The 27,031-nt window shown below is 37.7% G+C and overlaps 3 protein-coding genes across 4 annotated transcripts in view; 1 reads left to right on the forward strand and 2 right to left on the reverse strand.

Moving 5' to 3' along the window:
• Nucleotides 1-4,910: 4,910 nt before the first annotated feature.
• On the reverse strand, nucleotides 4,911-8,552 carry LOC114928346 (guanine nucleotide-exchange factor SEC12). The gene is made up of 4 exons (XM_029299462.2): nucleotides 8,087-8,552; nucleotides 7,520-7,902; nucleotides 6,741-7,435; nucleotides 4,911-6,650 (listed from the first exon to the last, which is right to left on the reverse strand). The coding sequence occupies exons 1-4, from the start codon at nucleotides 8,222-8,224 to the stop codon at nucleotides 6,565-6,567; spliced, it is 1,302 nt and encodes a 433-aa protein (XP_029155295.2). The 5' UTR covers nucleotides 8,225-8,552; the 3' UTR covers nucleotides 4,911-6,564.
• A 241-nt stretch (nucleotides 8,553-8,793) lies between these two features.
• On the forward strand, nucleotides 8,794-11,269 carry ND-51 (NADH dehydrogenase (ubiquinone) 51 kDa subunit). Its single transcript, XM_029299461.2, is given in 7 exon segments — nucleotides 8,794-8,868; nucleotides 9,052-9,119; nucleotides 9,401-9,995; nucleotides 9,998-10,068; nucleotides 10,164-10,396; nucleotides 10,468-10,671; nucleotides 10,878-11,269. Coding segments are annotated over 7 exon segments (1,407 nt in total). The 5' UTR covers nucleotides 8,794-8,819; the 3' UTR covers nucleotides 11,065-11,269.
• Nucleotides 11,252-27,031, reverse strand: part of LOC114928505 (pseudouridylate synthase RPUSD2) — a 129,722-nt gene continuing 113,942 nt past the window's right edge. For both annotated transcript variants that reach the window (XM_029299742.2, XM_029299743.2), the window contains 3 exons: nucleotides 20,858-20,945; nucleotides 16,572-16,748; nucleotides 11,252-16,440 (listed from right to left, as the gene is read on the reverse strand). In XM_029299742.2, coding sequence (XP_029155575.1) covers nucleotides 15,661-16,440; nucleotides 16,572-16,748; nucleotides 20,858-20,945 — 1,045 coding nt within the window. In that variant the 3' untranslated portion in view covers nucleotides 11,252-15,660. The remainder of the gene's footprint in view (nucleotides 16,441-16,571; nucleotides 16,749-20,857; nucleotides 20,946-27,031) is intronic.

Consider the following 27,031-nt stretch of genomic DNA (forward strand, 5'->3'; position numbering starts at 1 on the left):
AATTCTGATATTTAAAATAACTTTTTATTTTACCAAGATTATTAATTATTCTTAATTCTTAAATGAACTATATAATTACATCCAAAGAATGAAGATTTTTAGATTCTTATATAGTACACATAAATATGTAGCATAATGATTGCATATGAACACAATTGCAATTGAAACGCATAGTTAAAATCTATCATTTTTAATATATACACAAATTTTACATCGCGTAATTTCCTTATTATGAAAAAAGATTTATATAAAATACAGGAAACTGTAAAAACAATATTTAATAACACTAAAAAGTATATTTCTTTCTATTAAGATAAATTAGATCATGTCCATCATAGAAATATAAATGTCATTATTAGAAGAACAATTTAATGGCATTAATATGTTGTACTTTAATTAACCAATTATCTTATGGGTCATAATTAACTTACTAAAACGACTGATAACGAATAATAAACAAATTATACAATATTTTGAATATTTGAATACTTTAGTAAAAATTATTTTTTAAAAGATTAAAGAAAAAGAAAATTAGAATGATAGTGTACTTATAAAATAAACTATAAATAGAAACCAAATATTTCTACATAAATATGTTTCTTCAAGGCGAAATAAATGTAATGGATGTCTTACTCTAATTATACAAATAATGACTGAAGCAGATATCGATTAAATTCAAGGTTTCTATAGTATTATATAATATTAGGAAGGAAAATAAAGTTTTAAAACTCAAAGTCAATGACGCGGCACATATTGTATATGTTTCCTACATTTATAAAGATGATTTATTACATTTGTATTTTTTCTTTCGCCTACTTGGTATTGATTTCAGCTCAGTAATTATACAATAATGATTAACGATATTCTAATATTTCGATTATGTACAATTGATTTGAAAATTGATTTAAAAATTAAAAAAATTATTAAAATACATAGAATACATATAGAATTGTTAATTCTATAAATATCTAATATACCAAGTTAAATTAATTTCAGATACGTTCTGTTTGTAAAATTGGCCCTCATCAATGTAATTGGAAATTTTTGGGAGAAGTCATAAAACTGTTTGTAGGCAATTATAATCAATTAATTTATAGAATATTTGTACATAATTTCATTACATATATAGTTTATTAAAAAAACACGATATATTGATTTCGGATTATTTTCAAAGTCATCCCAGACAGCACCAAATCCAAAATTGGCGCATAAGATATCTTTAAGATACCTTTAAGATGTCTTTAGGATATATATCATATATCATAAGATTTCTTAAGCTGTCTGAAAGATTTCTTAATGATATATCTTATGCGCTAATAGACTTGATGCTGTCTGGATTAAATAAAGACCAAAGAATGTATATTTTGTTAGAGCTAATTGTCTCTGTCATAACTTCTTACCTTAGTTAACAATCATAGTAGAAAACAGCAGGTGGCATTTGATGACTTAAAGAGAAAAGAAGAAAAACTGAACATTTATCAAGCAAAATGATCTTCAGTGCTCAGCGCTCGGCCATGTACTGTTATCGTGGCTGTGGTTCGGCTCTCGATGTCTCGACAGTCTCGATTTCATTCATCGCTGTGAAGTTAGGTGTGCTGTCATACCATTGCGCGTGCGCAGTCTTGCGGTCAGTGGTGGGGATCAGTCTCGTACGAAACGTGCATCGTAGCGGACAGATGAGTCGCTCGTGTCTAATAAGGAAGCGAGAGGAGAGAGGTGTTTCGCCGCGTTCGGTTCATTCTTGGTTGATGGCGCCATCTAATGGCGAAACCAAACTTCACATAAAGTTTGGTTTCGCCGTCAGATGGCGCCATCGACTGCGCAAGAGACTTGCAGTCGGTGGGAATTTGGGAATCAGTAAATCAGTCTCGCACGAGATGTGCAACGTGGTGGATGTGTGGAAACGTCTAATGAAAGTGCAGGTATTTTGATCGAAAGATTCTTATAGAAAATTCTATTCTTTTTTTGTTTTCATTTTCTGTTAAAGATTTAAATATTGAATTTTTGTTGTGAACTGAATAATATAACTAAATAATATATTTTTATCGCACTCATTAAAATAATTTCTAAACATACATTGCAATTTTTAATATTTTATTATCAAAGAATAATATATAATTTTACTTTGTGCGCGAATCTATCATATTGTTTTAAGTAATTATGTGTATGATAAAAGTGAAAATGTATTCTGTGTGAAAAGTGAAAGTGTATTCTGTGTGTATATTTAAATTCTATAGAAATACATATTCAGTCAGTTTCAATATTAATTCAATATAAATTGAATTTCACCAATAAGTTTTAATTTTCTTAAACCTACTACATAATTACAATGCAAACATAGTTTATTATTATAGCATGCAAATTCAAATAATATATAAAGATTTAACACACATTATAAAAATTGGTTCTACAATAAGGCTGCGTATAATTTCTAAAAACAATAAACAAGCATTAATAAGAAAACGATATAAAGAGCCATGCATGAATATTGATGCACAAGAATAAATTTGCTATTTTATTACTTGATATCGAATTGTTACTACAAATAAAGATTTAAATTCTTATGTAGTACATACAGATGAAAATGTGGAATAATGATTTGTATTTGAACAATTAGAACGCGTAATTCAAAATTTCATTTATAATATATACATAATTTTTATATCGCGTATTTTTCCTACAAATAAAAAAAGCAGAACACTGTAAACAATATTTAATAAAATTTTAAAAATATATTTGATTCTTGATTTGATTTGATATGTGTTTCAAAACTTTTGCGACACTATATTTTCTAGATCTTTTAAAAATAAAAATTCTTATATATTAAAATGTCAATATATTACAATATTGATTATTATATTTGTCAATATTACAATATATTGAATTTACAATATATTGAATATTATATTTAAAGAATATTATTAGAATAATGTATAGAGTTTATCGATTAAATTATCTCGTTTGCCTAATTATGTTATTTAACGCAATAAATAATTTAACGCGTAAAATTATTAACTCTATCATATCTTTAATATATACCTATAGCTAGCTGCTATTCATATTTCGATTATCGAGTTACACCTATTATACATGCAATAAAAAATAATAACAGTTTTATTTTATCAAGAATTTTATGTGAGAATGATAGCTAGCTTTTAACAAATTTTTTCGATACACATTTTATATTTAAAATTAAAATATCTTGACCATTTTACCTTTTCTCTTTAAACCTAATCTGCCTAATTAATAGAAATTAGCAAAAACTTACAATCTTCTTAATAACTCCTTTTTCTGTTTGCTGTCCTGTTTCCGTTTCGAAAAAGCCTTCGATTCATGCAGGATGGTTATTCATTAAACACTAATGTTGTGCTTTTTTTTCAATATAAGGAGGTGCGAAGATAGACGTATCTATTGATTTATCGTGGATGCAAAATTTCATAGAATACGTGTCATAAAGTTCAGTGCAGTGCCTTATTTCGAATTCTTGCAGCCAGTCAATATCTGTATGTTGATTTGAATTCCAATAATCTGGACATAATATTTTTCTGCGTCGGGCAAACTCGTAAGCCAATCTTGATAATAGTTCAAAGACACAAACTTGGCAAATACAATTTGGACGATTATCGTCAATCCAGTTTTTTAACTCTAGCAAAAGTAATTCCTCTTCCTTATATGAAAACACTTTTATACTATTTTCTGGTTTTTTGTCATACAATGTATAATCTTCTTTAAATTCAGCACGTGTTATTTCAGTGGATAGCTCAGTTTCAGCGATTTCATAATGATTTGCAGTCTTTTTTATAGACTTGTTTTGAGTAAGCACATCCTGTATTGCTGCTTCATATATATTTCTTATTTTATAATATTTTTTCTTGGATATTAACATATTTACTCTTCGAAGTAGTGTTTCATCTATAAGTTCATCTTTTGCCGCTTGGTCCATTACTGCTTGCTCTACATTGTCTTTTAAATTTAAATCTAATTGATTTAAAATTTTATTTGCTGCTCTCGCGTACATACATCTGTGTCTGAGCGTTCTTATAATCTTTGGTCTCAACATTGGATTGGTAAGATCCATTATAAGAAAATCTACAAAGAAAAGTAGAAGTAGAAAGAAAAAAAGCACACAGGTATTATTATGAACGAAGGAGTCATTTTGCAATATCGCAAAATAAAAATTGTAAAGTCATTTTCGCGGTTTACACGTATATAGTTATTAAGTGTTCTTTATCGTAACTTTATAATTTTAGGAACTCGATAATATATATGTGTTTTCGAAAAGTTTTTATGAAGAATAAATAAATTTTACGAACTTTTACAATGTAATATTCTGAAAATTTGAATGTCCTCGTAGAAACTACTTAAAAGATCTTAAAAAAAGAGAAAAAAGAGAGCGATGGACTACTTACAAAATAGATTAAAATAATAGAGAATTTTCTAAACAAATTTCTTTTTATTTATTAAATCACGAAATATGAACTGTACACGTGTATTGAAACTGTTTGTATGCCAACGAAGCACAAGAATATCACAAGAAGAGATCAAATTTAAGATTCATAATATTATTATGAAAGTAAATAACTAATCTCTACATAATGTGTTCCTATGATGTTGTTTTCTTACATTTTTTGAGAAACGTTGTTTCTATGTTTTAAATTGAATATTTATATAATAATTCGTAAAACATTAATTTTTCGATTATTTATAGATAAACCATTAAAAAGCTTGTCTTGAAATAAAAAGCGTTACTTCAGTTTTACTAAAAATACATACATAATTGAGGACGTTTTTTAAATATAATTAACATCATCAAATGATATATATATTTCCAGCGTTGAGTTAGAATTCTGCAATAAATAATTGTTAAAATAGGAAAATACAGGAATCATTCAAAGGAATTATTCAAAGTATGTACTAAATCGTCTTTTTAAATATTTTTTCTTTTCTATATTGAATTGTTCTATGTTGTATTATTCAATTCTAATAAAATTGTGTGTAATTTAATGTTACATCGAGAATTTAATACACTATAAGTAATCGTACGATTCTCTAATAAGAATTATGAAAGTATATGCTTTCTAAATTTAAATTTTCACTTGATTACATGTACTTTTTACGATACGCAATATCCATTGCTGCATATTTTTAATGTTGTGAGAAAGAAATATATCCACGTTACTATATTTATATATTTTAAAATAGTCCTTGTAGTTCACATGTTCCTCGAGTTCAAGAGAACATATGTACCTACAGGATTTTTATTCCATCAAATAATTTATAATTTATATTTATAATAATCACAAAACTTTATATTTTTTCAAAATTAAAACATAGTATAATAATATAAAAAATATATATATATATATTTTAATGTCGTAATAATTATAACAACAAAAATATATAATTATAACATTTATAATAAAATATAATTATTTTTAATAAAATATACATATACTTTTGTATATGGATTTTGAAAATAATATGAAAATCCAGAAAATCTTTTCATGTTTTTCTGAATAGTTAGATTTTCTAAATATTGAATTTTTTTAACTAATATCTGAGTTAACTTGTTGACCAATATTTTATGAAGCCATTGCATTTTGTATCAAATCTATAGTTTTTCTGACGATAAAATTGAAACTATTTTTTGCACGATCTATTCAAATTCGTTGTTTTATGTTAGTATCAAATGATACAAATACTTTGTTTAACATTTTGTCATGTATTTTACAAAGAACAAATACAATCAAGTAACATATAACTTGAAAAGAAAACTCAATTAGATATATATATATACATATATATAAAATCAATATGATATATATACACATATTATGTTGTGTTTCTGTGATAGAAAAGAGGAAAAAGATTGGTCATTCACATGGCAAGTAAGAAACGCATGTAAATTATAATATTTATAAATAAAATTGTAATCTATATATATATATATATATATATATATATATATATAATTATAATATAAAATGAATCTGTTTAAACGTACACACACGAAAGAGAGACAATCGCGACGCAACGTCCTATTTTTGCTTTTGCGCAATTAAAAATTGATAAAATGTAATCTATATGTACATCAATGTGCTAATTAGTGCTGCTCCAATCTGTTGAAAGCACTCTAACATAGTTTATTTATCACAGTAACACCTCGACTGACGTCACGTCTATATCTAAATCGCGCGACGCGCTTCCTGAAGATTTCTTGTGTACAGTGACGAAACTATTGTTCAATAATTAAATGCGAATCCTGATCGCTAAACTATCCAAGAATATTCTTGATCTAACGCTCCAGATTTCCACAGTTATGGTGCACTTGATGTTTCGTCAGTTAATTCGACGAAATGCCGTCGTATCTGCTTTCATTTCTACATTTCGCTCGTGTACTTTGAGCATCACTGTTTTACGTACTCGTAACGAGTGAATCGTGCGTTGAATTTCGGGCTTTTATTTATTTTCAATCGTTCATGCGCGCAAACAATAATCGCTCTAATATGATAATTAAAAGAAAATAACATCCTGCTTCATCATCTCGGTCGCACATTTCGTAGGTTATATACCGAGATAGCTGCAGAAGATGAACGCGCCGCATATACATAAGATTATCAGCATAATGACGAACCAAAATGGCAGTGTATCTGAAACATTTGAGAGAAGTTTGTTACATTTCGTAAACTTGTTTTCAAAGATATAGTATCAAGAAAAAATTTGTTTGCTAATAAACTTACGTCTAAATGGTATGCTGTGTATACAGATCCTGTTATCCACAGAGATACTGACAACCGCGGTCTCCGTATTACTGGTAATCGCGACGCCGTTCAATTGATCGTTCGTTGGAAGGAATTCTAGACCAGTCACAAACATGCTGTGCGCTCCGGGAACATGAAGCGCCTTTGTCAAGCTGAATGCCACGAATATGTCGACACTGCCCGAGAACATTGTGCCGACAGCCACGAATTTACCATCGTTAGAAACAGCCAAAGCTGACAGGGCCTCCTTGTAGGGAGCAGACTTGGTTATTGCACCGGTATTAGCGTCCCATAACTGAAGGAAACTAGAATTTTTCGCCGTTACGGCATTAGTGAGCATAAATAGATCATTCTTCTTCTCGTCCTCTGCCAGTTTCCTGAATCGACATCTTTTGTACATGTACTTGATACCGTCTGACGGCTTCCAAGTAAGCTCTCTATTCTCTTTGCTCTCTATGTTCCATACAAAGGCTTTTCCATCTTTGGCAATGCTCACCAAGAGGTTGCCATTAGGACTGAAATCTATATCGTCTATTTCCTTTCCATGTGTTCCAAGATCGTACAATTTGTCCAGTTGTGGAAATTTCCATAATCTAACTTTACCATCTGTGCCACCTGTAGCCATAATTTTCCCTTGAATGCTCACTCTGACAACTCTCTGTAAAGGCTCATCCCTGTACAACGAGAAAGAAATTCTTGTTATAAATCAGTTTTTGTGATATTCTTTGATATATTATAAGTATAATAAATTATCTTACCCAAAAGTTGTCTGTACACTGCCAGAAGACTCAAGAACCAATTGCAATTTCTTGCTCTTGACATTAGAATTGTTATCTTTAACTTCCTCTGCCTTCTCCTTTTGCAATTGAGAATCTTCAACTCTTTCACTGTTTTTTCTATGTCTAAGACCATCCTTGTGTGTTGTTGCTGTTGACCCTTTGATCAATTCTCCATTCTCCGAAGTTACCAGCTTGGGATTTACATTATACAGTTGACAGTGGCTCTCCTGACCAGCAGCGATCCATGTCTTATTGCCATTCCTGTGCGAAACACAATTCATAACGACACTGGGACCTGTTTCATGCCTGGTTACTTCTTCAGCAATAAAGTGTGTTCCGTTGTGTGACAGTTCAAAAATTTCCTAGACAAACATATCATAATCAACATGAGTATCGCATTTGACATTTATCAAGATTCTAATAACATCATTGTCAAAATATCTTGTCAATTTATTCAAAATTACATAACGTGACGATTTGTCCAAGTTATCAATCAATCATTTTAACATAAATGCAACGTGCTAAAAAAATCTGTTAGCAACTCACAAATCCATTAGCAACTCCGGTTTTGGAGGAACCGCCCCCGCCTCCCACCAGGATGTGCCTGTTGGTTACCATCTGCACGGTATAGAGAGGAAAATTCACTCTGGCCAGGAGGCCACCTTTGCTCCTTCTGGAAGGCATGATGCTTCAAGATTATCGTTCTCGTCGTCCAGTTTCGCGATTAACGCTTTTCGTCCTCGCCGAGGACCCGATAGACCCAGGGAGGAAAGGACAGATGAAATCAGCACCTGCACATGTCACCTTCACGTACCATCTCATACGAAACGATCCTCAGCAAGTCACAACAGCACGCAGTTTACATGCACTCGTGAAATGACAATACGCGAGATTTGCAAGAAACAGCGAAGTACACGTATGTCTTTTCAAAGTGAAGGTATAGTTGACTTCTTTATGGCTAGATTTCGCTACTGTGGTATTCCTGTACACGTAGCCAATTATATGTTTATATGACAGAGGATGATTTAAAAATAGTAGAAGACATTTAAAAATGTCAAACTGCTCGAAATGACAGCTGACAGCTGTCAAATAAGTCATCTTCACATTTTCATTCCGTTTACGCGTTCTCAATGGCGTAAATTTTTTAAAAATTGAAGTACAAAATAAAAATGTAGATAATGATGCTACTATATTACCGGTTAAGCAAGCTTTCTGAGCATTTCACATAATCAGCTGATCGATTTTCACCCCCCTACTTACCCCGCAAAATGGTGGCAAGATGGCAAGTGCCATAGTGCGTTGTTTGCAGACTTCGAGGAGACAATTAGGTAAGTTTCTAGCGTTCATTTGTCATCAAAGCACACACATAGAATCAAAAATCGTTGATAATACTGTTGATGAAACAGCGTACGTCCATTTCCTCGTGTATTTTCGTAAAACGGCTTTGATTTATCACGACATACTTGTTGCGAGGTTATGTAATTAAATAAGTTTGTACTATTTAAATTTAGGTCTCCTCGGATCTAGTTTGAGTAGCCAGCAGCAGAGAAGGTTCGCCGATGCAGCCCCGGAAGGAAAGGTGATACTTTTCTTCAACGTCTTATCATTTCGGCTGAATCGCACTTTGCATCTTTCTTGCTTCAAAATTTCAATATATACTTCCCTAACATATCCGAAAGATATTCAAAGGATATCTAGAGGACATTTGAATATCCTCTGGGTGTCCTTAGGATGTCCTCTGAACGTCTTTCGGATATGTGTGCTTGTTCTTTTATTTTATTTAAAGAAATGCAAACGAAATGCATAAAATTATGCTAAATGTCAGTACTCGTGTTATAAATGTCTTTTTTTCTTTAACAGAAACAGGGAGCACCCCTGTCCGATCAGGATCGCATCTTTACAAACCTATACGGCAGGCATGACTGGCGGCTGAAGGGTGCCATGAGTCGTGGCGACTGGTACAAGACCAAGGAAATACTGGACAAAGGTGCCGATTGGATCATCAACGAGATCAAGACTTCTGGCCTGAGAGGCCGCGGTGGGGCCGGCTTCCCTTCTGGGATGAAATGGTCCTTCATGAACAAGCCATCGGACGGTAGACCCAAGTATCTGGTGATCAACGGCGACGAGGGCGAGCCGGGAACGTGTAAGGATCGCGAGATCCTGCGTCACGATCCACACAAGCTCGTGGAGGGTTGTCTGATCGCCGGACGTTCTATGGGTGCTTGTGCCGCTTACATTTACATACGCGGTGAATTTTACAACGAGGCGTCCAACATGCAAGTCGCCATAGCCGAGGCTTATCAGGCTGGTCTGATCGGGAAGAACGCTTGCGGCTCCGGGTACGATTTCGACATCTTTGTGGTGCGAGGAGCGGGCGCATACATTTGCGGCGAGGAGACCGCACTTATCGAGTCCATCGAAGGAAAACAGGGTAAACCCAGGCTGAAACCACCTTTCCGGCTGATGTCGGTGTATTTGGATGCCCCACGACTGTCACCAACGTCGAAACTGTAGCAGTGGCGCCGGTATATTCTGATACTTGGATTTTTTTTTTCTATGATTTATATATATTATAATTATTTTTATTTCTTATCTTTCTAATATGATTTATTTATAACAGACAATTTGTCGCCGAGGTGGAGCGTGGTTCGCTTCATTTGGACGTGTACGCAATCACGGAACTAAGCTCTTCAACATCTCTGGACACGTGAACAATCCCTGTACCGTCGAGGAGGAAATGTCAATCCCCTTGCGAGAGTTGATTGACAAGCATGCAGGAGGCGTAATCGGGGGATGGGATAATTTACTAGGTGTCATTCCTGGAGGCTCTTCAACTCCAGTCATTCCTAAAAGGTAAATTGATTTGATCTCGTTCGGCTTCGATCCAACGCTTCAAAAATCACGACTGAGATGTTCTTTTTCAGTGCATGCGACGAGGTGTTGCTGGACTTTGACGATCTCATCAGGGTGAAGAGCTCGTTTGGCACGGCCGCAGTAATCGTGATGAATAAGCAGACGGACATAATCAAAGCTATTACCCGTTTGTTAAGTTTCTATAAACACGAATCGTGCGGTCAATGCACACCTTGCCGCGAAGGTATCAGTTGGATGTTCAAAATACTGCAGAGGTAAGTACACATTTACATAATTATTTATATAATATATATTATCAAATATAATATATATATATATATATATATATATATATATCATATATTATATTAATATATTATAATATAAATTATATAATAATTATATAATATAAAAAATTATATAGTATAAAATTGTTATGCAGATTTTATATCATACAAATATATAATTTTTTTCCTCTTAGGTTTGTGGATGGAAACGCCGAGGTGCACGAGATAGACATGCTTTCGGAACTTACGAAACAAATAGAACTGCATACGATCTGCGCCCTGGCGGACGGCGCCGCATGGCCCGTTCAAGGTTTAATCAGGCACTTTAGGCCAGAGATCGAGGCACGCATAAAAGAACGGAAGCAGGCCGCGTCCTGTTGAAGAATAGAGCAAGATAGGAACCGGAGATTAGAAAAATATATTTAAGCTTAATCCCGGTAAGAGATTTCATATATTTATTTTCAGTGTATATAAACGAATTTACAACGCGATAGTCACGATTCCCGTGTAATGTCTTTCGAACCCGAGCTGATCGTCCACTTCGATGGTTCGATTAATAAAAGAAATATAAGAGAAAAAAAACTTATATATTTATATACTTATATATGTACATACATATAACATACGTAGATCGCAAATAGATATCCCTTCCCCTTCTCCTATAAAGATCGCAAATTAGGCCAAAAAGCTCGTAACGCATTCACGAAGGAGAAGCGATGTATTTCAAAATATCTCATCTTAGATACTTTAACGCGAAGGAAACTGATATGATGTAATATGTTCAATGGTAGATATTAAAGAAATTCGAATCCTACGCAAATCGCGCGAGTAATCCACCTCTTCTTTAAGAATGACATTCCTGAAACTAAATAGCACGAGACAACAGGCCGACGTTAGATCTCTAAAAAAATATATGATATCGGAGAGAGAAAAACGTTAAAAAATACAACCAAAAAATTCGATTCATCGTCGAATATCGGTCGAATTTACTTAGGGATTCTAAGGCTAACATTTATCCTTTAACATTTGCGCTCTCTCATGCAAACACCGTACATACCTCGCTCGTTTTACGCGATCTTCGCGAGGAATTATGTTACATCGTTGCGGATGCTCGAAGCTACACGAATTATAGTAACGGCACTGGCGGTGTATTATGCAGGTAACGACGAGACAAACGATATACTGCTAAGACATTGAACGGAAAATATATTTTTACCACGGAAACGCGCGTCCGGAATGAAGGATAGGGGAGAACCGGCTCTTCTCTTTCTTTATGTATCATATTATATGGGAAAATTCGGAGTGAAACGTCCGATGACAGTTAATTATTCGCCATCACCAGAGGTTTCTTATCGAACGATACTTTGCATTTATTCGTTCATCATACAAGAGAATTCGCTAACGCTAACGTTTCCGTTTCGACTATAATTATACGGATAATTAATGTGGCTTTAGAGATTACGGTACAATGTGCGTATACAATACATATATACAAAAGCACACTCATTCGTTCCACAGACCGATATTGTCTGTCTATTTTCTTGTTCTCTCTCTTTCTCACTCTCTTTCTCGCTCTTTTGCTCTTTTTACCGCCGCTAAAATCGGAACTGTCTTTTTCGCGGATTCTTTTTTTTTCTCTCGAATTATCGTTAGTTACTTAAATAAGAAGATTTAAGCTAGCCGTTACATTTTTTTTCGGGGTAGCTCGCTTGTTTCAACGAGCTATCCTGGTCGAGTTAGTAAGCGCACACACTGTCTTTTATGATAGGTCCGTTGTTACAATATTTTTCTCTTTTATTCTCTCTCTCTCTCTCTCTCTCTCTCTCTCTCTCTATATATATATATATATATATATATATATATATATATACACACATATACACACACACACGCGCACACACACACACATACATACATACATATACATACATAGTGTTCCGAAGCGAAACCGATCAACTTTGCCAGTGTATTGATTTTAAGCAAAGAATATAATGTAAAATTGATCGCATTAAGAAGAAATTACAGAGTAAATTATAAAGTTCGAATATGTAACTTTGACTTATTAAACTTTCGATGTCTCGATAGTAACGAAGTTAAATAGATTCGTGGCATTCGTGGCTGATTTACCAAACCCACAAAATTTATCAGCTCTATTCGCTTCGAAACACATTGTATATGTGTGTATACACACACACACACACACATATCGGTATCAATCGAGAACACGTGACTCGTAATAATATAATAATAAAATAAAATTATAGCACTCTCGCATTTCACTCGCTTTTGAATTGTACTTGTGAAACGCTTTGTCTTTCCGCCCTTTTCTCTCTTCTTCTTCTTCATCTTCTCGAGAAGGTTCTCGCAGGAAAGGTACATTATGCACGATATGATTAAAAAGCTCGCTGGTCGCTCGCTCTTTGGCATGATCATTGGCTGTCTTTCGGCAAGATCACGCTTATTGTTGAAGACTCCTGCCGCTAGACTCGCATCCAGAGTTTCGCGTTAATACGTATATCTGTCATAAAAATAGACGCGCGCCTCTCTGTCGCGGTTACCATACGTCAATCCTCTATCTTCCTGTTCTAAACAGGAGGAAATTACGATTCCATCTCCTTTTCCTCAAGTCGTCCTATTTCCTAGACGTCTATTCTCGAAACCATGCGAAAACGTGAATGAGAATCACTATACTGTTCGTTAAATGAGATACGCAGGTTTCTCTCATCGTCGACGCGATGTGTATATAGGTAGGAAATGATGCTAATTACTCGCAACCATTACATTTCCCTGGTTTCGAGAATACGATCCGTATTTATGCGACGTGATATCCTTCGAAATTTACGGACGAGCTTGAAATTGACGATCACAATAACCGTGATCGGAGAGTTCCTCTAATAGTATTATATAATGCACGATTGATACCGACGTTATTTATTTCCACTCGTCTTCTCGATTCACGATTCACATTTATGTACTACGGGATCTCATTTTCTCACGCCACGAGTATATTAGCGATATACCACTAAAATATTGTATATACGATAGTAAACGCGGAAATCGCAGGGCTTCGTTGAAATTGTTCCAGAGAGAGAGACGAGTCGTCGAAGCGCGGAGATAAATTTATCGCCAAGTTAGCTGACTTCTGTCAGGCTGAAAGTGCCGAAGTGGTTCGATGCCAAAAGCAACAGCAGCCGCCGCGAATATAACCGATATCACCGGTTCAACTTCGGTTCCGTTCCTCCGAAGTCAATCCCGAGGTCAAATCCGGCGATGATCATTTTACCCCGAGTATACGCTCCTCTCTTTCTCTCTCTCTCTCTCTCCCGGGAACGTCGCGACCCTCTCTCACGCGCGATCGAAACATATATACTCGGATATTTATTCTCCGGGGCTGTCGTTTATTCTTGGATGATAAGACGATGTTGCGCTTCTGCAAAGAGCACGGAATTTTGAGAAATGGATCGAGCGGTATCTCTCGTGAATCAAAATGTCCCGTAAGATCGGAGAGTAATAGTTGCCGGGCGACTCTCGTCGCTCGTAGAAAATAGAAGAGGAGAGACCGCGAGCCTTTCTACGTTTCTGTGTACGTCATAAATCAAGACAAACGATACGATCCATCGGCATCCCACCTCCGACAGATGCATCAATCTTCTCTGTCGCGTATTAGGGGTGTCTCGCGTTCCAGTGGCAGTGACTTTTTGACCGCCGCCTGCGCATAAAAGCGTTGAAACTGTCGCGTTTTTTTGTTTTTGTTTTTTACAGAATACATACATTTGTCTCAGTCTGCTTATACAGCATTCGCATAAGTGATTTTTTATGTACGATTTCCGCGCGCGATACGCTGCTATACAGAGTTGCGTTCGAATTACGATATATTGAATGAAGAATTTTATTCAATTATCTATATTTTTTTTCACTATATTAAAAATTAAGAGAAAATTATCTTTAGCCTTTGTCGCCTCGCAATCGTGGTCTTGATCCTTAAAACGTTTTGGTCAATAGATATCGCATTAATATAATCACAGATATATCATCTATATATTTTTTTTGTTACAATATATCTCTGATAAAAAAAAAGGATTACTCTAGAAACGTCATTACTTTTGTAAGTTACAACGAAGTCCTGCGACTTGCAAACATTTGATCGATTGACCGTGCAAAGGTCTTCTTCAAAAGCTGATACAGAGAGAAACGATCCTAGGAACAATCGTTGCGCTTTATTACATCTCTCACTGGCGTGACTTTGCGCTGCAATTACAAATACGACGCGTCCCAAGTTTGTTCACGCAAGAGAAATGTGATTGTGTAAAACCCGAAATAGGCGCCGAGGTACAGGATAAAAATAGCAATAATGATGCTCTGATTTATTATTTGGCTCGCAAAATCAGGACAGCATTAAAGGGCCGATGTACAATGGTGTCTTTTGTCGCTATGATTAATTCGCATAATATAGCATCATCGTCTCGGATCGTTTCCCGCGCAAAATTCGTCCGCATGTGGAATTCGCGCAAGCGACGGGACTCTGCCAGAATAACGAAATGAGAACGCGCGCGTGCAAACTATAGTGAATAGAACATACATTTCTGCGCGCGAAAATTGCTTCCGCTCTTCCAGGTACGTCATAATAATGCGTCGAGTTGTCACTTACATATCGACGGCGAGAAATCGCAGAAATGCAAATCGAGCGACGAGATTGTTCCAGCAATCCCATTTCTCTCGGATCGCAGCCTCGAGAAATCTGACGGCCGGGTTACGGGGATATTGCATCTTTGTTTATCGCATGTATGTACGTGTCTGCCTGCGTGTATGTGTGTGTGCGCGTGTGTATGTGTGTGTAAGTGTTCAGTATTCGTGTACAATGGTCAAAAGATCGCTCGTTGGCGGATGGAAGGCACGGGGTAAGGATATCTCAAAAGGGGATTCGAGACTCGACGACGACGGCGATCGACAAGATCATCCTCGATCACGTCGTACGAACTATCGATCGTCGCCGGCCCAATCGCTCGCCGCCCACGCAGGCAACGGTGTCTCGTATTCCCATCCCGGGCCGCAGTAGCGCCACGCGTGCAGATACATCACCAGATCCGACGGCTTCGGGTCCCTGTACTTGACTTTGCACTCGTAGCAGTGCGGATCGACGGTGACCTTGTCGTTGGCGAAGGTGGAATCCGGCGGTTCCGAGCCCGTCTGCGTTCCTACGGTGACTTTAAGGGATTCCTGCTGCTGCGGCTGCTGTTGCGGTTGCTGTTGCTCGTCCTCGACCAGACCTGGAGTCGACGATGGCGACGAGCCGTTATCCTTGTCGCTGCCGGTACCCAGGACCCGTTCCTCCAGCTCCAGCTTCGGCTTGAACAAACTCATGTCGGAGTCGCCGTCCATGCCGAGCCAATTCTCGGCGTTATGGATACTGATTAGATCACGGACGAGCTCCTCGTCGGTCTTGCCGATGTTACCGCCCTTACCCTTGTGCGGACCGAATACCACGTGATTGTACAGCGGATCATTCACCACAGGATAGCCGAGGTACTGCAGGTGGACGCGGATCTGGTGCATGCGGCCGGTTTGCGGCTTGCACAGAACCACGGACGATTTGCCGTTGTAACTGAGACGCTTGAAACGGGTGACGCAGTCCTTGCCCTTCTCTGAGACCTTGCAGACGCCGATCTTGTAGGAAACCACCTCGATTGGTTCCGAACAGGTCACCTCCTCTTCACCCGGGAATTCACCCTCTACTCGGCACACATATTGCTTGTGGACCTGAAACACGAAAACGCGACATGTACAACACAGTTCGCCGCATCTCCCAGAGTCATCAAGGACGAACGAGCGACGCCAGCTGCGACGCCTGTTTTTCTCAGATACCGAAATGCTTACGCAACAACACCGACCTGCCGATTTCTTATTTGGTGCTCCATCTGCCTCGCCTTCTTCGGCGTTCTACCGAACAGGAGAATACCGCTGGTCAGCCGGTCCAGCCTGTGAATGGTCCTGAGGTTTTTCAAGTTGTACTCCTTCGCCAGGATGAAGACCACGGTGTTGTGCCGGTAACGGCCGCACGGATGCACCTGCGATCACAAAACGGGTCAAACGGTCAAACTTTATTTTCGTACCGCGCTTCGGTTCGCTCAAGAGATTCGCAGCGCGCCGAGGATAATAATATAGATTTCTGGAAAGGGAAAATTGATATCTACGTGACAGGACTTTGCCCCGGGATGATTCTGAAGCATCTAACGATGTTTTCCTTTTTACTCTCTCCCGCGAATCTTTTTCATCGTCTACGACCAGAAATATCTACAGGAAGTGAATCGTGTAGATGATTTGGATTTACGAAGCGCACATTGTTTTGACGAGTTGAGTGCGCCTATCGGCATGTGGCCAATGTAAATTGGATGTACGTAAATACGCGCGCGCACACAGCATCCACGTAGGCAGGGGAACGCGATCGACCCATTTCTCCTAGCAAATTCGGGACAAAAAGCGATCGCGGAGAGCTCACAAAGGAGAGGGAGTCGGATTCACAGCACGAAATTTCGAATCGGCACGGCCCGGGAAACCGGCTGCACTTTATGTATTCGGATCAACAATGTGGAAATTGTATGTATGTACAAATGACCGGTTGGCTGGCTGTCGGATGGTATCGGATTCTTCCTGGTTCGATAAGTTCCGCGCGTTTCTATCAACATCGGCGCACAAACGATGGCACGTATCGATACAATAAATGCACGCTCGCTATCGACTCTCCGTAGCGCGAACTTGCTACGATAATACGGCGATTCAAAGCACTTCTTTCGCTCTCGCGAGAGTGTACCGTACTTTTCGATTTCCGACCATAAAGTAAATTGTCAAATCCGTATATTTATATTCCTCGTTTTTACTGAGGAATTCGAAAATAATCTCGACACGTGATACGGTTTAAAGTGGAAATCAATCTTGAGAGTCGGTTTAATATTCGCGATATATTGTAGGTATTTGAAATCGATTCGAAAGAAATAAAATAATTTAACTGTTTATATATAATATTAATAATTCAACTATTTTTCTGTTTTGAATTCAAAAACTTTTTACACTCATGTTTTTCTATAATAAATTCCTCTACGTTATAATTTTATAAAATTATGGCATGTGATATATATTTTTATAGTTGAATTGAAAAAAGAACAGAATTACTCTCATTTATTTATTAATTTGATACACACACACATATATATTTTTAATGTTTTTTTTAAATCTATATACATTTTTTTAATTTAATAAATCTGAAAATTTTTTTAAATTTAATATATTTTTAATGTATCTTTAATGTATCTTTAATGTATCTATCATTATATCATTTCACGAAATTATAGTATAGTTTAATTTTTTAATGTATCTTTAATGTATCTCTAATATATCTTTATCATTATTATTTTACAAAATTATAAGAAAATGTGTTCTATTATTTTTTCATGTGGAATATTGCATATTTTTTTTTAATATACTTCTATCAATACAATTTTATGAAATTATAATGTAATATACGTTATACTAATAAAATCGTTAATACTGATAAAAATTGAAAAAAAAAAAAAAAAAAATAGATAGAGAAAATTTAAATAGAAAAGATCAATCAAAATTAATATTGGACGCTAGTGGTGAAAATAAACTTGGCAAAATTGATTTCGACGTAACTAGCAATTTTATTCAATACTTTCACGACGTTTCGAACATTTGGTTGTGGTCCTTATATCAAGTGAGAATTCCATCAATTAAAATGAGATTAACGCGACATAAAACCGATCTTATTTAAAATTAATAGTTAAAAGAGTTTCAGTCGTTGAGACGAAACCTCATAGCGATGGGACGTGTTCCTCTTTTAACTATTAATTTTAAATAAGATCGGTTTTATGTTGCGTTAATCTCACTTTAATTGATGAGAATTCTCACTTGATAAGGACCACAACCAAATGGTCGAAACGTCGTGAAAGTATTGAATAAAATTGCTAGTTACGTCGAAATCAATTTTGCCAAGTTTTAAATAAAAAAGACTGAATAATTTTATTATTACTGTAGCGTATGAAACGGCGAAAGAAATGTGAGGAAATGAAGGCGACGCGACGAAGTGCCGCTGTCTCTGCAATTGCATAATAACGCTTTAACGATGTCTGCACGCGAAAATTAATTCGGCCAATCGTCAGGCGACCCGGGGTCTCCGCGGGACCACTTGCCGACGAACCGGAGGAAACAAAAAGAAAGAAAAAAAAAAGAAAAAAAAGTGGAAAAAAAGGTGCTCGAGAGAAAAGAGAAAACAAAGCGGAAAGCGACCCATTAAGTTGGGAATCGCGCCTGTGCCACCCACCGGGCACTCGGATTATTTTTGCATTAATGCCCGGCGTTTTGTTACGCAAGCCCTTGTTAACGAGTCCCCCGGGGGGTGGAAACGCGACGTGCATTCGGTGACATTTGAGAGGAAAAGTAGCCGGTTTGTCGAGTTCTCTTTATCTCTCTTTCTCTCGTTATACGTGCTATCGCGAATCGCGGATGAGTAAAACTTGCAATCGGCGCATTAACGTTGTATAACTAACACAGTCCCGCGAGAGGAAAACAAGAAAAAAAAAGATGGAAAGAAACGACAAAGAAGGTGCATTAAAATTTCACAGACTATCGTTTCTCTTTTTCCGACAAGATTCACCGGTTTTATTTCCCCGACGTATGTGTGTTGCAGAGACTTTTTGCAAAATCAACCCCTTTTGACGCAAAAAAAATTATCCTTTTCACGAAGCGCCGAATCCTCTCTTCTGCAGGCTGATATTTCATAAAAAGAAAGAGAGAGAGAAAGAGAGCATATATACGCTTTTTTGCGCGAAAGGATTGAATTTAATACAAAAGAGACCGCGATATGTGTATTGTCGCGCATACGTTATTACGATTATGTCATGGATGGAAATAGCCCGCGAGATCAAAGTGTTGCTAAAATACAAAACGAAAGAGGAGAAACTGGGAAATATTTCTTCGGCAAGAGAGGAAGCCTTTAAAACCATTAGCTACGCCAATGAATCACCGATACACGGTTTAATGCATCGGACTCGTGGAATTGCATCCGCCGCCGGTTTTTCCTCCTCCGTGTCCTTTAGTCACGTGTTTTTACAGCGTTCGCGGAGCGCGACATTATCGCGAACGACAATAATAGCGAGGAGAGTAAATTATCCGTGATTTGCGAGCGGCGTAATGCTTGCGATTAACATTTTAATAGCGAGTTTTACTCGCGCGCGACTTGGGGTGGTTTATGCGAATCTCGTCCGCGCGCCCAGATTTTCCTCTCTTTTGTGCCTCTTTCCTTTTTTTATTTCTATCCCTCCTGCCTTCCCTTCTATAGAATACCGTCGCGATTGTTTCACACCCCGGAGGAATCGGAAGAGAGAGAGAGAGAGAGACCGAAACGTTGCATTTTAAAGAGCAGAGACACCCTTGACGCCCCAAACGGCGCGCGTTCGTTAATTCGCCTTAATTTTCGCGTTTTGTTTGTCAGTCTGAGAAGAACGACTCGTTAGCGGCGATTTAGTCCGTGGAGGAGAGAGGGAGGAAAAAAAAAGGGAACGCTAACGAAACACCGGAAAGTCCGACGTTTAGCGAAGGTGTGAATGCTGTTCGCGCTTCCGATTGTCGACGGGGTGAAATTTAATTTAGGGAAAACATACTCGAATATATATGTTTATTTGGACGAAACGAGAGTATCTTCGATATAACAGTAAGGTACAAAAGATTGTAATTCGGGGATTCCAAATTTGATGGGTCTCTAACATCTCGTGCTCTGGGGAGAATTTTTTGTTTAAAGGAACGATTATATACATATATACAATATATGTTTTATATTTATTACATATATATATTTTATATATATAATATATATAATTTATTATATATAATTATATACAATTAAAATTATAAAATTATATATATTACATATAAAGAGAGTGGAAATCACAAAAGTAAATTGAGCAGGTGGAGCGTAAAGTGTAACGAATACGTGGACCATGTCGAGGGGTGAATTCATGCAAGATAGCATGCGATCCCGTGAATAATGCGTACTTAATATACGTATATAGATGCGTGTGTATGCGTGTATACGTGTGTGATTCGGTAGACAATACAACAAACAAATTTTCTGGCAGTACAGTTCTGGCAGTACACCACTTACAGGGATGGAGGCGGGCTTGTTGACCACGACGACGTCCTCGTCCATGTGTATCACCGTGATCGGCTCCGAGGTGACAGGCACCTCGTGTCTGCAACACACCAATCGCAACCAGCTTAACGTGGCTTTGTTCCGTTTGCACGTTCTCGCATATACAATACATACGTGCGTACGTAAACGTAGATAGACGCGTACACAAATATATATATATATATATATATATATATATATATATATATGCATATATATGTATATATTCGTACATGCGCGTAAATTCGTACATCGCAGCGGGTGATTCTCGCGCGACAGGCACAGAAAGAGAGAGAGAGAGAGAGAGAGTATTAATACTCGTGGGAAGTAACAGGGGTGTCGGTGCAAGGTGGTGGTGTGCACGATCGATTCGGATCGAAGGTAATCGACAGGTGATCGCCGATGTTATAACGTTCGTAGGAGAAAGGCGCCGCGTGTTCGATCTGATATAATCGCCGTAGCTTGATATTTTGCTGGCCGTGCCGATTTTTCGCGGTCACCGGCTGCGTTTACTTATATAAGGGAAATTCGCGCCTCTCGCTATTCCGCGGATCGATCGCGGGTAAAAGTTGCACCGGCTGGCATTCTCTCAAACACACACACACACACACAGACAGACACCTATATGCGAAAGCGAAGCGGTAACGTAAAGTGCCGACTCGACGATCCCCGAACACGGCTTTTATCCAACATTAAGGTAAACAAATTAACGCGGCGAAAAGAGCGCGTTTCCGCGAGATATAGAAAGCGAGAGAGAATGAGAGTAAAGAGAAGGAGGAATGAAAAAAAGAAATGAGGGATAAAAAAAATATGGCAGAGATGGTTCTCGCGCGTCGACCTCAATTATGCGTTCCATCTACCTAATGTATTTCCACTTGGCGAAACTATACGGCCGCGAAACTATACGTTCGTGTCCCGTGCACGTGCATTTTTCTCCACGCGAACGATAATAAGGGGAAGAGGGAAAGCAACCCCTTCGGCGCTTCGAGAATTGAATTTGCGAAATCTTTTTCCGTCCACCACTTTGTAAAGTGCCGCGTTCGCGATAAATGGCGTATTCGCAATAGCTGCGAATGTCGAATAAAACACACGCGACAAACGGAAATTCAATTCGAGACGTGTCCGCAAACTTTAGAGATTTTCGAGACGTCGCGTCGCGGAGAAAATCCCGGATGGGGAGACCGAAAATCCCGGGGTTCTCCCGAAATGTCGGAAAACTAATCGCGAATCGCTGGCATCGTTAGGGCTCCATTCTCGAACGAAATCGCCCTTTTCGAAGCAAAGATCGACGAGGAATCGTAGCGGAAACGTACAGCGGTGAAAAATACTAAATCATAGAAGTAGAGATCGAGGGCAGAATTACAATGGCATTTCATAGCTGAGCGAGAGACAAGCTGAATTTTCTTCGAAAAATACATACATCTGCAATAGTCTGCTTCTTCTAGAAACCGTATATTCATTTATAATTCAATTATGCGCAATTAAATTATACCCGTATCAATTTATAATTTAATTGCGCATAATTAAATTATAATACACATATAATTTAATCATTAACGGAACACCACGTCTCTAATAAGGCCGCCTCGTCCATTACATCACGTGCATATAACATTAACAAAACCACGATGTTAGTCACGCACTAATCTAATGTTTCAGCACTGCTCTATCAGAAGTTATGTACATGTATTTTATTCAATCTTTCCCCTTAAAGCGGAAAGTGGATCACTGAAAAAGAAACGAATATATATATATAATCGAGGCTTGTATACTTATCCTGAAAACACGTGCGCCCTTTTACTTTTATTCGACATATACGAGTACTTCTGGCTTCCCTCATTTTTTTTCGTCCACGCGCGCTTCCTTTAGGGCAAATAATTCACGAGGGCCAAAATGTACTACGCACGAGACCCGGAATAAGTAACTTCTATCTTCCAATTGGCTGACACGATATTATGCAACCTCACAACGAGAGGCAATAAATCGCTTCCGTCTCGTAAATCACATTTCCGCACCAACATTTCGGGTTCGCCACTTTCAAAGTATCTTCGTCCCGCGTACATGCACGCATACACACACATACACACACGCGCGCGCATAGCGTTTCCGCTCGCTTTAAAGTTTAGAATCGACAGAATTTCGAGGCGTGTCACATAAAGGGAACATTAAATCATATATATATTCGGTCCCGTCGAGATGGCGGCGGATATAGCACAATGTGCTCCACGGAGAAGTGTAATACTTTTCTTATCCTATCTTTAGTCACGCTGGCAACTATTCCAAGTGCTTTGTCGCTTCTGCAGATTCCGCTTTCCCTCTCGCACATGCTCTCGCTCATTCCTTACTAATTTTATTCACCAACCCTCCAAATAGAATAAATTCTCTATTTTAATAGGAACTGTCAAACCAGAAATATACATTTATTGAATTATTGCAAATAGGATCTGCATACAGGGTGTCCCAGACTTAATGGGACGTTAAACGTTAATGGGAGATTCTTGAGGCGATTGGGAGACGATTTTTCCTCAGCAAAAATGTCCAGGTGATTTTCGAGTTAGAAACGATTGAAGATAAAAGCTTTTTTGTAAAATAAATTATTAACAACACTACATGTTTTAGTTAATTTCAGGTAAAGTTCACTTTGATAGAATTTTTAGTTACATAATTGTTAGTTACAAAGATACATGATTTCAAAAATTGGGAACATTCAAAAAATGATGACCTTCCTCGACATTTTTGCTGAGGAAAAATCGTCTCCAAATAACTTTAGGAGTCTCCCATAAATGGACACCTTGTATAGTGATGACAAACGCAAGTTAAATAAAATATAATAGACATATAGGTATATATCTGTTCTATACCGAAATACCGAGTCATCCCGATTGCTAAAATGATTCGAGCAAAATCCTCTTACATCCAAACTGCTTCTCTATCAAAAAATTTTTTTTTCTATTCACGATGTTCGACGAATCGGCGATCGATCCGAGGTATCTGTCAAGATCAACAGCATCCCCCGATCAGGAGAATTCGCTTCGCGTCATGATCCACCATTCGCGAATCCGTTGTTTCTTCGCGGTTGACATTTGGAAGAGGCGCGACATCACAATCGGTTTGCGTGGCTGACGTAGAGAGAAACGGCGACAACTGTGGCCCAGAAGAGCCAGGGCTCTTCCAAATTTAACGCGGGTCACATGCCGAAGTGACATACGCGTCTTCGCAAGATATATACGCGTTCTGACAGAGATCGCGCTCGTGTATAGAATCGAGCTCGCAATGTTGGAGTCGGAATCGCCCAAGTGTAACAACGGGACGATATTATTGCGGATCCTCCGAAAGACAATACCTGGTGCAGAGAGAGAGAGAGAGGGAGAGGAAAACTATTGTTGTTCGTCGCGCGGACGGGAGGAAAGTGAGGCGAAGCGAATTTATTTTCGGCCGCCGGTCGCTGTTGCAACAGAGAGGGAAAACGCAATCCTGGCTTTCGACGATCGACGACGTAACTCGCAACCGACGCGTCGGCCGATTTATTTCATCGCGACCGAGAAAAATTGCGCGTTAACAAATATTGCGTTTACTTAATCGCGCGTCATCGGAGAAGATTGAACGACGCCTCCTGGCGTCCGGTTTATTTTGTCCCCCGAAGTTCGGTATCCCGTCGCGGATGATTTAATATATAAATGGAGAGCTAATTGCATCTTCGACCAGGTCGCCGAAAGAGAAATCCGAATGATCGTTTAAATTATTATAACGCAAACGCGCCTGCGCGGATATATTTGCGCGAAATCCCGTTAACTTGGCTTGGAATCCCGAGCAAACTGGAGTGAAAATTATTTTATAATGAACGAATTTTCGAGAAATTTCGCGGTACACACGCGCGTTCAAATTCGCACAGGTAGTTTCTATATATATATGTATATATATACATATATATATAACAGAATAATATTGACTTTACTCGTGGCATACCGCAATCGATGCAGTTGACGCACTTGCGCGTCCGATTTACATATACACATACACAGGATATGTGTCTGTTATGTGTGTATATATTGCGCTTAAAATGATGTTTATTTTAGCAATTTTTAAAATCCCTGCAAATTATATGATATAAATATATATGCGTTTTCGAAACGTGTCAAGTGCTTTTTATTATGCTCTATTTTTTTCATCGCGCTATTTGATGGCTAAATACACAGAAAGATTTACATGTTACTACACATTACGTATATATACATATGTATATATATATATATATATATACATATATAAAATATATTACTCTTTTATATAAATAAACATACACATATACGTGTATAAAATTCTATATATAGCTTTATATTATACTCTCCACTTCGCGAATAATATTAACTTTGCTCTCGCGCAATCAACGCATTGCCGCTCACCGTACGATTTGATATTTACGTAACCCGACGTTTATTTCTCTATTGCGCGATGTGACGTGGAAATTTTAACTGCCGACTCGGTATACGTATGCACGTAGCCATCCATACGTGCGATGTATATGAGTTGCGTTTTTTGTAGCATATCAGCGCTCTTGTCCAAAAATTTGTCTAAACTCGTGAATTCTGTCAATCTGTACCGATGGCACAAAAAAAAAGATTTAAATAAAACTGCGACATTAAATACTTTATATGCATAATTACGCGTCGCGCCCGATAAATGCGTCACATTACAGAGATCGCAGTTGATCGCGTATGTATGTACGCGTGTATATGTGTGTAAATTAATTAATATATAATTCACATAATATACAAATGTACTGTAATCGCGCCGCGCGCTCCAGGTCTTCCCATCGCGACCAATCATAACGACAAAACAACGAGGGAGAATATAGTGCATCCGCGGTTTTGCATCTGTATCGTTTTGTGTTTCGAAGCGCCACTTTCGCCAACTCGTCGAAAATTTATGATAACGATGTTCTAACGAAATCAACGTGAGAGTTTATCATTGAAACGATCAATTCCTTTACGTAAACGTATCATCATCATCATCATCATCTTTGAACAAACGGATCATCGAGCCGCGCATTAATTCGTCATCAACATAATTCTTATTTCGTATTTCCAGAAGAGAAGTATAAAAGATGATGATGCCATAATGATCCTTTTCAGCCAATATTATTTTCCAAGATGACCAATAATTATTAGGCTCTTATTGCGATTCCACTTTATATATGCGCTCGTTTATCATAGCATTGTCTTCGTGTAACGTGGTTAATTTGACTTAACGATGTATTCGCAGCCCCTCATTGAGGATCGATGTGAACGCATGTTGCTACGAGCTTCCGCCGTAGAAGCAGTAACAGCTTCATGCATGAAACATCGATTCGCTCCGATACGCTTTAATGTGTCAAAGCGATCTGTGCCCCGGCTAGTGACTATTTGAACCCACCCGTGCGAACTATCAGGCCCTATTGGGACAAAAGCTCGTGTAATGTATAATGTCATTACCGAGATACAGATCGGCCAACTGCGGACGGACTTTCGGCAGTCAATTGTCTATCGAGCGACGTAGACTTCCCACAAGATTTGCAAATCGAATCGAATCGATCAGCTTTATTCGATATAACGTCGTGTCATATTTTATCGCGATTCGTGTCTATTATTTTGCTGCGAGAGAGAGAGAGAGAGAGAGATATTGCTATTCAAAACTATATATAACTATACATATATCATACCCAGTAATAGATATATAATTAATTTAGAATTTTATTACAAATGTGAATAATTCATTTTAAAATACATATTTTATACATTATAGATATATCCTCAATTATAAAAGAAAATGATATATATTAAATCTGATTCTCTCCCTCTCTCTCCGAGATATATACATTTTTCCTTTATCGTAGAAAATTATCGCAATTCCCGGCTGTTGGCGGAGAAAATCCCTTTCTCTCCGCTATCTCTCGAGAAAGGATCTTTCTCGGAGTTCATTAGCTACTTTCCGCAGTAGCATCGCGCAATTTCGCTTCGTTAGGCTCGAACCGACAGCTCGATTCCGCGCAGCGGTTAAGTTCCCCAAAGGCACAAAGAGGACGTAAAACGATTATCGAGCGATCAAAACCGCGGCAGTAGACTTGGGTAAAGTTCAGCGGGCCAGCGAGTAGATGTAGGTGTAGGTAGT

Source organism: Nylanderia fulva, unplaced genomic scaffold (genome assembly GCF_048542155.1).
Source record: "Nylanderia fulva isolate GAGA-0341 unplaced genomic scaffold, ASM4854215v1 Scaffold1, whole genome shotgun sequence".
Classification (NCBI taxonomy): Eukaryota; Metazoa; Arthropoda; class Insecta; order Hymenoptera; family Formicidae; genus Nylanderia; species Nylanderia fulva.

Bases quoted from the DNA above. Each gene is read 5' to 3' on its own strand.
- LOC114928346 (XM_029299462.2), bottom strand. From the start codon at position 8,224: ATGCCTTCCAGAAGGAGCAAAGGTGGCCTCCTGGCCAGAGTGAATTTT. The intron at 7,436-7,519 runs GTAAGATAATTT...CTCGTTGTACAG, and splicing joins AGTGTACAGACAACTTTTGG to GGATGAGCCTTTACAGAGAG. The intron at 6,651-6,740 runs GTAAGTTTATTA...CAAATGTTTCAG, and splicing joins ACACAGCATACCATTTAGAC to ATACACTGCCATTTTGGTTC.